This window comes from Erigeron canadensis, chromosome 7 (assembly GCF_010389155.1).
Source record: "Erigeron canadensis isolate Cc75 chromosome 7, C_canadensis_v1, whole genome shotgun sequence".
NCBI classification, from domain to species: domain Eukaryota; kingdom Viridiplantae; phylum Streptophyta; class Magnoliopsida; order Asterales; family Asteraceae; genus Erigeron; species Erigeron canadensis.
In genome coordinates, this window is record NC_057767.1 from 5,702,202 (window position 1) to 5,714,715 (window position 12,514).

Genomic DNA, 12,514 nt, shown 5'->3' on the forward strand with positions numbered 1-12,514 from the left:
GACTTTTACAGTTTGGTAGAATAGGTACTCTAGCCTTGCTTGGTATGAGAATCGACCCTTTAAACTCTATTTTTAGAAATAATTAAGGGCTTTAACTACTTTATGCAACCCAGTTGGTATAAAAATTAAAATGAAAAAAAAGTTGTACAAAAAACAAAAGGAGAAGTCGTAGGTTTTGGGTTAGAGATATATGAAACGACATAGTGTCCCAAAATTGATGTATGAGTTTTGACTTTCGATGGTAATGTTTCATTCGGGTAGGGATGGATGGATGGATCCCATGTGCCATCATTTCTGTTCAATGCATGTACTATATATATATATATGTATGATATATATGATGATAAAAGCAGCTTTGTAAAATCTCAACCACGTACTTAATTGCTTTATCCACATATATATATCGAAATAACAAATCGAGCTAGCTGATCGGAGGCGAACTTGAATGATATGATGAAGAAATGCGACGCAAGTTTCAAGAAACTTGACCGGAAAACAGTAGAGAAGAATAGAAGAAATCACATGAAATATCTTTGCTACAAGCTCCATTCTATGGTTCCTTCTTTGTTCTTCCAACCTTTCAAGGTAATTAATAATTACCTTTCTCCATTCGTTAATTGGCATATATATATGTTTTTCATTACCATTATATAGCTAGGTTAATTTTAGTAACTCATAAGGAGTTTTTTTTATTAATTGGTTAAAAGTTAGAACTGGCCGGATATTTATTTTGGAACAAACAAAATTATAATACGTACAGTAATATATGAACACATATATATTAGACTGGTCGCAACGTTATTAGCATCGATGTCAACCGATAAGGTGTTGGTTAAGCGACGTAGCATGTGTTTGTGAGTTTATTAGTCAGTCTATAAGTGTTGACCTGACATTGATGTGATAAAACTGACTAAAGAAGTAACGAGTTACGTAATTGTTATTGGGAGTGTTTAATTTATATATGAAATAGAGGGGGTACATCCTTTTAATTAGTTACTTCTATGTACTTGGGAAACAAATATGCATAAAGTTCAGTGTAAATTTTTTTTTCTTAATAACCGATAATTTGTAAATGTACAAATATTTAATTCAATGAGTCTAATGTATTCAAAAATATGAATTGATGCACAATGATGATATTAGGAAGTTGAATAAATTGTGAAAAAACTAGCGATAGATACATGTGAAAGTTGTGGTCAAATAATTAATTAATTAATTACGAGTGGCCGGTATTTTACATTATTTTTGAGCAGGTATTCACGCAGGAGAACCAGTTCGATCACTCAATTGCTTACATTGAGCAACTACAGAAGAGAATAAAAGAATTGAAAGACAGGAGGGACGAAACATCAAGACTTGTCAACGATGGCAGCAAAAATGAGCAAGGTCGTTGTTGTAATACAGAAATATTAGGAAATAATAATAATATTCCCAGCCGCGACGATATTATAAAGTTGGATACAGTGGAAGTAAAAGAACTAGACAACGGTTTGCAAGTGATTTTGACGAGTAATTCTGTATGGAATTACTCGTTTTCTAAAGTCATGAGTATAGTAGAGGATGCAGGAGCTGAGGTGGTCAAGGGTGGTTACGCCACTGTAGGCGATAAAGTCGTTTATACCCTTCATGCCGAGGTAGGAAATTACTTGAATACCCTTGAAGGCGAACTATATATTAACAATCTAATACACATTCTTTACGTATTAACAAACATACAATTGATTTGTTTTTGTTCAGGCGAAAGTCCAGAGGATCGGCATTGATATAACCAGCATACACGAAAAGCTACAACAGTTAATCAACAGTTAATCTTCCTTAATTTGTACAAGTTTTTAATCAATCAAGTAATCTAGTTTAAATTCTAAGTGCATTAATTTTACTAGCATGGTACCCGCGAGTTGCAGCGGATACCATTAACAATGCGTTCGATGTCGTGATTACCAAAAACAGTATCAGTGAACAATTAATTAAACGAGATACCACGATGATACCGTAGCTTCAATATCAACCAACAGTAACAAAAAATACACGTATTAACAATATAAGTAGATATTCAATTGAAGTGAAATTGTGAAAATAGTTTAAATAGGAATGCATTTTAATTGAAATAAAGGAAGGGCATTCTTGTACATTCGCATGGTTACATTTCAACATTTGATGAGAGAGAGTGTTATTTTTTTTATATAATAGTATAGATATACCGAAACTTAACCGACTATCTAGCCCAATTTATGTTAAGGCACGTAACCACAACTACTAATTGGCATAGTAGTCGGGTCGGGTATTATGAATTCCCAAGGACTCGGACCATACAAAATTATTTAGATTAGGGCTTGTACATCTGAACTTGGATATATATGGGTGTTTGTGATTGAGTTATAAAGTAATTATCTGATTATTACGTTTGTAAAACGCAAATAATCTAAAAAAGTGTTTGTATGAAAAAGTTATTATTGGCTATGAAAACGTTGTTTTGGAAAAATATATACCTACATGCTTTTTCAAAACGCAATTTTGTAAACACATAATCAATTTTAAAAACGCAAATTTTGTTTTGTAATCGCAATATCAAACACCCTTTATACATTCACTCAAATCAATAACTTCCGGCCAATTTGTTTTTTACTGCTTTGTTAAGCCATGCGTGGCCATTCCTATACAGCTCTGATGAAAGATGGGATGTCGTTTTGAGCTCTAAATTGTCGTTTCTTACTATTCACCATGGCATTATGGTAATTATCATTAAACTATTAGGTCATATATATAACACACATGGTAATTAAACATGGACTTTTTTTGTTTTTACAATTATGCCACCAAAATTCTTTAATGCGTAACTCTTGCCACTTTATACAACTTTTCTACAAAAGATTAATAATTATATGTAGATAATTATATTTTGATATTTTATCGTATATGTTAGTACTTTGTAGTTAATGTTATATTTAATGATATTTTTACATCGCAATATAAATAATTACAAAACTTTTTATATATTTGTTTATTAGTGTGGTTATTATGTAAGCTAATTAATAAGAAATATGTATATGTCGATTTTTATAATCAGATTATCTAGTGATACAAAAATTTATAATTAGTCAAAAGTTCTTGCGGAAAAGGATGTCATTAGATGTTTTGATACAACGATAACAAATATGTATTGTTGGTTTTTCTATATTCAGTATAATGTATTATATACAAATGCTATATAATTTGTTAATAAAAAGTAAATATTAAACCACAACGAAGTGCGGGTTATTTTTCTAGTTGTGATCAAAAGGATACTTAATTATAGCATTTTTGTAATTAAAGTCTAAATGAAAAACAAAAAATGCTATTTCTGGTTCTCTTGAAAAGTCGATATTCCTAATTAAGCTAGCTTAACAAATTTTGAGTGGTAAGAGACGACATATATAATTTCTATGGCTAAAAATTCTTGAAAGTTCGAGGTATCTAATCCTTTAATTTGTTAGTTTGTCGTCATACTGAGACATTTGAAAGTTCGAGGTACATAAATAAGACATTATTGTCGTAATATATGGTATGAATCGAATGATATATAATGTATATCAACTTATAAGTTGTGGGTTTAACGGTATAAATTCTTATTTTAAAAAGGCACGACATATATATTTAATGGAGACTTTTAAGTAACTTTTGGAAAATGTTTTATTATGTAAGATTATGGGTACACTATTAATTATACATCCACAGCCACTTGTACTTTGGGCATGAAAAAATTAAGGGATAACTGTAAAACAAATATAAAACATCTTTCGACCAATTCATAAAAATGGTAATGACCTTTAAAAGTTTTAATTTATAGAAATGAACTTTCATTTATTCCTGAAAATAGTAACATTTGACACGCGTACATGATGACATGGACATTTTTCGATTACGTGACATTTTTTGATGACGTGGCATACGTTATACCTACAGAAAATAGAAATGACCTTTCGACCAATTTACGAAAATAACAGTGACTTTTAAAAGTTTCACTTTCTAGTAATAAACTCATTTATTGCCGGATTACTCCAACACCGACGACAGCGGTGTTGGAGGTGGAGGTGGTTTCTTCAACAATTTTTAGTAGTCGTCGGCGGTCTGTTCGAGTTCGAGCTAACCTCTGGACCTGCGCTATCTGGATCTATGTCATCTGTCGATGAACTATTCTTAAACGGTCCAAATCCAGACTATGAAACTCTCGTCTCACCTTGAACAACCTCAGGATCACCCTCTTGCTAAAACAACGCCCTTTTGGCATCTAATTTCAGAGGTTTTAAATCTCGAGATAGATGAAGTAGAGCTAGATCTATGTCTTTTTTAACATCTTCATACACAGTTTTTCAGCATTTCAATACTTGAAGTAGGAATAGACTTAACGGAAATCTATAAAATCAAAATTTAGCTTTAACTAGAAAATAACAAAAAGAAATACTTTGCCAGAACCAAAACTGAAACAGAGCAATGTCATTTTTTGTGGGAAATGACGCGACTGATAAAAATTACATAGCAGTGACCAATTCACGAAACTCCAGAAAGTAGAAAAATGACCAGTTCATGAAAGTCCAGAAAATATAAATTAAAAAATGCCATCTAAACGAAAAATGTTCATGTCATCATATACACGTGTCAAATGTTACTATATCCGGGAATATATGAAAATTCATTTCTAAAAAGTAAAACTTTTAATGGTCAATGCTATTTTCATGAATTGGTCGAAAAGTGCTTTTTATTTTCTGCAGTTATCCCATTAATTAATCGTTTGATCTATCATCAGTTCTATCACTTCTTATAAACTTGGACTCCGGATGTTTTTTGTTTTTTGAACAATCAAATTTTTATTCATATGTACAATAATATACAAGAATACAGCATACTCTAGGAGGCTATATTAAGGCCTTACCCCATTAGTGAATTACATTTTTATGACTCGATTCTAGTACTTGATCTCCAGTTACACCATTTAATATTATCCGACTTAGCCCGATTATTAATCTATAGATAGGACTTTGATTTAACATCTTCAGCAATTGCAGCAGCATCTGGAGGTCTCCCATTGAAAATAACTAAGGAAAATTTGAAAATGAAAATCTGTATTAATTCATAAATTTTGGTAACATATCTATACTACCTTATAATACAAACTAGGAATTTTATTTTTAAAATCTCTTAATCTCTTAAAATATTTATAACATATATCTTTTATCTTTAAAATTACTTTCATTAACTCCTTAAATCACACATGAATTATTTTACATCAATTATCTATCTTACTCGTCGTCGTTGCCACTACAAGTCGCCACTACCACCATCGACAAACCGCCGTCTACACCGTCGCATTGCGCGGGTATTCGTTTAGTATGAGTAATATATAATGGTAAGTAAGGATAATGTTATCACACACTTAAGTTGGGTGAAATAACTCTCACATCCTAAATTTTTAATGTATAATAAATAAAAAATTGTCCTTTTTTTTTTAAAGATTAAAAAATTAACATGGGAGAAGAATTTTACTTAATTTGAGTATGTGACAGCATTACATTCACTTCTCCAAGTGTATATATATATATATATATATATTAATATTTATTAAACCAACTGGGTTGGATCAAGTGGTAAAAACTTTTGCCTCTAAAAACAGAGGTCAAAAATTCAATCATCATGTCCAGCAAGGTTAGCGGTCATTTCTACCTTTAGTGGAAGTTGGGAGCAGTCTCTACACCTTTGATAGGAGTAAAGTTGTCAACACTTCAACCTCCTCCGTATACCGTCAAAGACAATATTGAGACTCAAAATCCGTGTATATATTGAAAAGTTATTTTGAGAACTTTTTTTTTTGCGAGAACCTTTGAGAACTCTTCAAATCAAGCTCAACCGATGATTATTTTTTACATGAAAATTGTTTTTTGATTGTTTTCTGAATAGCTTATGTGTAATTTTGAAGTTTATAATTGTGTGCATGCATGGATTATCATCCGTTATACAATTATGTGAAGATTTGGATTTTTGATCACATGTGCACGATTATTGCTATCATTACATGTGATTGACTTGCATACATGTGATCATAACAATATTCGTGCACATGTGATCAAGAATCCAAATATCCACATAATTGTATAACGGATGATAATTCATGCTCCACACAATTATAAACTTCAAAGTTACACATAAGTTATTCAGAAAACAATCAAAAAAAATAATTTTCATGTAAAGAACAATCATCATTTAGGCTTGATTTGAAAAGTTCTCAAAGGTTCTCGCAAAAAAAAAGTTTCTCAAAATAACTTTACCCTAAATATTATATATATATATATATGGGAAAGATAATTTGAGACAAACTAAAAAAAGTTCAAAATATCTCACCCCTATATATATATATATATATAAATTAATCTTACAATGAATCTGAACCTTATCCTTGAAAGAACCTAGGAGGATAGGATATATACTACGTAAACCCAATACCCTTGCCCTACATTTGGTCCCTATATTTGTCAAAGCCTGTCTATTCGAATTGATGTTGAAGGTATAAAGGTCTTTTTTTTCTTTTTAACCAACGATCAACATTCTATATAAAATTTAAATTGTTGAGATGAGATTAGAAATTGTTAGTTTAATTTCATATGTAATAAATTTTTTTTTTTGAGGTTTCATGTTAGGTTACGATTTGTTTGTTTCTTTCTATAAGAAATGGAGACGATCGTATAATAATTCATCACTAATCTCAATTTATCATTAGAAATAACGGATTTAGGTTTTGAACTTAATAGAACCTCTAATCATTTAGTAAATTTCGGTCATAATTACACTAAATCCTCATTAATCTCAATTAATTTAGCAAAATTAGATTTAAACTTAGAAAAACCTTTAACCATTTGTTAAATTCCAGTGTCCTTTAGTATTAGCCTAGTGGTTGAAAGGACACCTCCCATTGAAGATGTTTTGTGTTCAAACCTTGGGGTGGACATAAGAAGTCATTCTATGAGTACTTGGCTTGGGTATACCCATTTTTAAATTTAAGGGGGCAGGATTTACACATATTAACCATCGTGTCGTCGGGCGGGTGAATAGGTCCTTAAGTTTTCCCCCATCGGGTATTTGAAATAGGCATTTCTATTTCAAGGAGGCTTTCTAGCGCGCATCTGGTTAAAACAACGTAAGTTAAACCTACCCTGTCGAATCGCGACACAAAGTTTCAAGCGAAATTCAACTTTTAATATATATATATATATATATATATATATATACTCCTATATATATATATATATATATATATTAAACTCCGGTCATAATCATAGTTACACAAAATCCTTGAAGACTTTACACTGTCTAATGTTACGTTAAGTTTTTTTTTCAATAGCATTATAATCTTACGCTACTCTTATTCTATTTAATACACCAAATTAACAAACATCATTATCAAAAATTGAACTTTAATCTTTATTTTAGTATGTCAAAGCGTTTATTAGAAGCTGTCTTATGCATAGACTCGTCCTCAGGAGGACTAGTCATAATCAGCTCCACATCAGTAAAAAATCATCCAAGGAATAATTCTCTTAAATACCACCATATACTAAGGCTAGTCTTGTACCCACCTTTTATTTAATTATACACTTACAAAATAAAAAAAAGTAATAAAAGAAAAAAGAAAAAGAAAAAATGCATGCTTAAACATTCGTCTATGGGGGAATAAGTGGGGAAGGACGAATCAAAAGACAAGTGCAACCCCGTAGTGTTTAATGGAGGTCCAAAGAATAGTGAGGGACGAAGACATTAGAGTATAAGACAGCTTCTTATCGACCTATTGATATAGTGCTACACTAAATTTAGACAAACTTTTATCTCCTTTGTAAAAGTTTCAGCCAAGTGCTGTCGCAAAAAGCCTTTCCATTATTTTATTTTCTTTGTAATGTAAATATTTATTATATTTGTTAATGTACGAAAAAGAATCCTTGCTATTTTATTGTTTTCCATACTATCTAGTATTTATATCTATCTTATCTTAATTTTATCTTAATATATATTAAAAGATAATTGATCTAACATCAATTGATCAATCACAACACTCAATTTCTCAAAATTAATATGTTTAAATTTATTTACAATTTTTTATTTTTAATCACCAATTTACACTTTTAACCCAAATTAAAAATAATTAATTTATATTTTTTTGTTTTTCATCAGCAATTTACACTTCTAACCTAATTTTTAAAAAATAATATTTTATTACATCTATCTAACAATAAAATAATGCTAAAAAATAGAGATGTTACAATGTTTTGATTAATACGAATTAATATTTATATCACTACTTTATTTTGAGTTATTAATTTTAATATTGTCGTTATTAGTAATCAAATTATATTTACGATACAGATTCTTATTTCATAAAGAGCCTTACAAATAAAATCACAACATACATATATTTTTACAATTTAACGTATACAAATTCTAATTTACATTTAAATATCTTAATTCCTTTTGAAGTATATTTTTACATTTAACGTATAATATAATATAATAGTTATGCCATGTTGTTTTTACGAAAAATCGTAATAACCAATTTCAAGCGTTTTTAATGTTCTCATAAAGAGGTCTCATCTTCAAAATCAATAACTAAACATTTTGGGTGATCATAAAAAAGGTTTGGAAATTATCATCAAACTATCTTAATTACACTACATACATTTGAGTTAACAATTCGTTCTTAAAACAAGAAAACCCCATTTGTTTAACTAGAATAGTTCTAAAATTTTTCAGACATCCTTGAACGGATCTCAATCTAGCTCCATAATGTTGGTGTCTGAGTAGAAAAGTAAACATTGGGCTTGAAAAGCTTCTGCTCGACTGGTCGAGTTCCATCAGACACATATATAAGATATATGATATTTGCATTTAAGTTGAAGCCAACCGAAACATATTCGAAAGATTTATGACCTTTCAAAGATTTTGACCAAACCAAGGAAAAGGATGGGCCTGGGCCTAACTAATCAATCAAATGAAACCCAACTGGCGTTGCTTATTTATTTATTTTAAATTTTTAATAAACCCTTCAAATCAAAAAAAAAAAATTACTTAACTAGATTATTTTCCCACGTAATACGCGAGATAAACATAATAAATTTTAAAACTAATATAATTATTAGTTGTAGATAAGACTGTCAAAATATAAATGTATTATTATTTAAATTTTTATTTGCTTCAAAAATAGCTAGTCAGATATATAATTTTTTGTATAATGACAATGTAATGTTAAATACATCTAATATTGTTGAAGATATTATTATTCAAAAATTTTTGTTAGTGTAGTTTGGTTGTCTAATATGATTGTATAATATGGTTGTTATATATTTGTATAATGACGATATAAAATTAAATATAAACACAACATTTTATTTAGTGCAATGATTAAATTTCAAACTAACTCACTTTGATGGGTTGGCCACCATAACACCATTGAGAGCATGTTGTTTCGAGGGACACATGTTCAATTTTTGTCATAGATAAGACTGATAATGGTAGCTAATCATATATGTAAAAAACTCAACATTGAGGTTTCGTAGGTACCAATTCGGTACATGGGATCAAAGAGTTCTCATTGATTTACCCTTTTTCCTTAAATGAAATGTCAAAAAATATATTATCTTCTTATTTATATAAATCAAATACCCAATTATAAATCTTAAACTATAATATGTATCTATTTAATAAAATAACATATTTATTTTATGTGTTTTGTTAGTACTTCCAATAATAAATTAGATAATCTAACTTCCAAGTTTATGTGTTTTGTTTGAGTATTTTTTTCGTATTTAATAGCTCTTTTTTTCTTTTTTTTTGTAATAATTTGTAAAAATATAAAAAGTAATTGTTCCTGCATTCAAATTTAAATATCCGTAAGAAATTTAACTAAGTTTTTATAGTTATCTTTATAATTATCTTTATAAGTTTTTATTATCTTTATAACAAAATTTAATATAAATATATTAGGTTTATAAAAGTAATTGTACTATTATCCTTTTTTTAAGTCTTTTTTAATAATTGTCATGACACAAATATGAAAAATAAAACATATAAAAATATAATCTTTATAGGCAGCGTTTTAAGGTCGCTAGGTTGTGAGGAATAATTCCTCGATATGACTAAAGGATTCCTAGACATTTACCTTTTTTTTTATTCTAATTGAAATATTTGGAATATGTTTGATCTAAAAATAAGATATTACTTTTAAAAATGTAAAATAATAATGTAATATCACCCTGTGTAACAATAAATCAAATAAAATGATAGTAGCCTATTATGATTTTATTTTAATATTCAAATATCGCTAAGTATGTCACAATCTACAACTTTGATTGGCATATATGATTTTGTAATATTCAAATATCGTTATGTATGTCACACTAAACAATTTCGATGAACATATTTTTAAAAATACTTCACTATAAAATTCAAAGTTCTATAATATATATCAAATTTTTTATTACTAAAAATTTGTAAACTAAATTTTAAATCATAATAAAGTAATATCTAATATTGATTAAGTTGTAAGCTCGTGTATTAGACACGGGCCTAAGATCTAGTATATATCAAGTATCTAATCTAATCTCTCTATATATAACTAAGAGATGATATGTTTTATCCTAGGTATCATTTTTAGTTTTTTGTCACATTGGATTTTTATTGTTTCTATCAGTTAGAATCTGACAGTTTTTTATATTATCATAAATTATAAATAATAATGTAACTATCAGTTATTGTATTTTTTTTATATGTTCTTAGTTATCATGCACAACGTGTGAATTTAATCTAGGGCTTTTTACTTGGAAAATAGTTCAACTTGTCACTTTTTACTTTATTGGGGTCAAAACAAAAATTTGTCCTATTGTGAGAAAAAAACCGGCTAAAACGCCTTTATTGGGTATTCCATCGAATACCAGGTTTCCAGTCAATTTTTAGTTTTATTTTCATTTTAATTTATTTTTATAATTTATATTATAAAAAACAACCCAGAAAAACATCCTCTGGGAAATACAAAATCAAAATACATACTTTTTTTAATTCCTCTTCTCTACGTATACAAGATCAAAGCCAACATATCTATATTTCATCCAAAAATATTTAAAACCCCTAGATCTGTTAGTTTTCATTTTCTCCAAGCATATAAATTCGAGCCTTTCCCTTTTCAAAAGGATGATTACAAATCTTGGTGTAATCTATGTGTAACTCTTTTCCTTCCCTGTCTGGTTCCTCGCAAAACTGGGGGTAATCTTTGATAAATCCATAAGATACCCATGTTCATATTTGTTTAAAAAAATGAAAAAGAAAGAAAATCAACAAAAATCTTCCATGACTTCTCTCTTCAATATCTTCTTTGTTGTTCATCAAATTGATCTGAAAATTGTCAGGTTGTACCCACGATTGTACTCTGAACAGAATCATGTTTTCAATTTTCTGATCGGACGAGTTTTAGTGACGGTTAACTTTTCCGGTGACTGTTGAGTTTTCCGGCGAATGTTATAATTGATTTTTGTTGGCTAAGGGTTATGCGGATTGAGAAAGTGAGAACTTTGATCCAAATTTTAAGTCATAACTCGAAGAAACAACAAAGTTATCGTAAGTTTAATTTTTCCGGCGAGATTAAGAATTTTCCGGCGAGTCTCAATCGGATTAATTTATGTTTAGGGTTTGTTTGCGGTTTGATTCTGAGCGTTTTGGTGTTAATCTCGTTTTCTAATTCGAAGTAATGAAGAAGTAATCTGGATTGTAAGTTTCCCGGCGAGGTGGTTACATTTTCGGCCGCCGTGTTCTTCATCTTTTCTGCAGCAAATTAGTACCACTTGCGTTTTCTAATTTATGTATGCCTTCTTTGTGATGTAGATGGAGTTGGAAATATTGGTTCATAAAATTGAAGAACATGCTTGGTATGTGTTTAACAGCTGGAACTCTATGAAGTCAAAACAGTCGACACATGTTTTTTGGAACATCTGAAACATCATAATGAAGTTCAAACTTTATAACTACAATGGCTTACAAAATTGCGTTATCTGAATCTGTTAGTGAGATGTCGGGATGAAGTTTTATGATGATGATGATATAGATTGATTAAGTGGGGTCTTGTTGACACATGGTTGCCAGGTATCTGTTTACTGGCTCCATGTTATGTCTTAGCCAGTAAAAACCCAACAAAGGTGTTTTAGCCGGTTTTTTTCCTCACAATAGGATAAATTTTTGTTTTGACCCCAATAGAGTAAAAAGTGACAAGTTGAAGTATTTTCCAAGTAAAAAGTCCTTTAATCTACTATCTACTATCTAATATAGTGAATGACATGCTTTTTCTTTTATTAATAATAAATAAATAGTTATTTATATCAATTAAATAATAAATAAATAATCTAAAAAACTTTAATGTATATAATATAATTTATATAATATAATTATAAATGATTTGATAGTACAATTACCATATGAACTTATATTGCAGTAATATATATGTTTACACTTT

The 12,514-nt window shown here is 29.2% G+C and overlaps 1 protein-coding gene across 1 annotated transcript; it reads left to right on the forward strand.

Annotated features, from left to right (window-relative positions):
• The first annotated feature begins 341 nt into the window (after positions 1 to 341).
• Positions 342 to 1,862, forward strand: LOC122607866. Its single transcript, XM_043780936.1, has 3 exons — positions 342 to 585; positions 1,254 to 1,634; positions 1,738 to 1,862. Exons 1-3 carry the CDS (start codon positions 451 to 453, stop codon positions 1,807 to 1,809), a joined length of 588 nt encoding a protein of 195 aa, XP_043636871.1. The 5' UTR covers positions 342 to 450; the 3' UTR covers positions 1,810 to 1,862.
• The last annotated feature ends 10,652 nt before the right edge of the window (positions 1,863 to 12,514 follow it).

What these genes read in the sequence shown, in the direction of transcription:
- LOC122607866 (XM_043780936.1), top strand. Translation starts at nt 451, where the DNA reads ATGATGAAGAAATGCGACGCAAGTTTCAAGAAACTTGACCGGAAAACA. An exon ending in TGTTCTTCCAACCTTTCAAG is followed by an intron (nt 586 to 1,253) that starts GTAATTAATAAT and finishes ATTTTTGAGCAG; the next exon opens with GTATTCACGCAGGAGAACCA. An exon ending in TTTATACCCTTCATGCCGAG is followed by an intron (nt 1,635 to 1,737) that starts GTAGGAAATTAC and finishes GTTTTTGTTCAG; the next exon opens with GCGAAAGTCCAGAGGATCGG.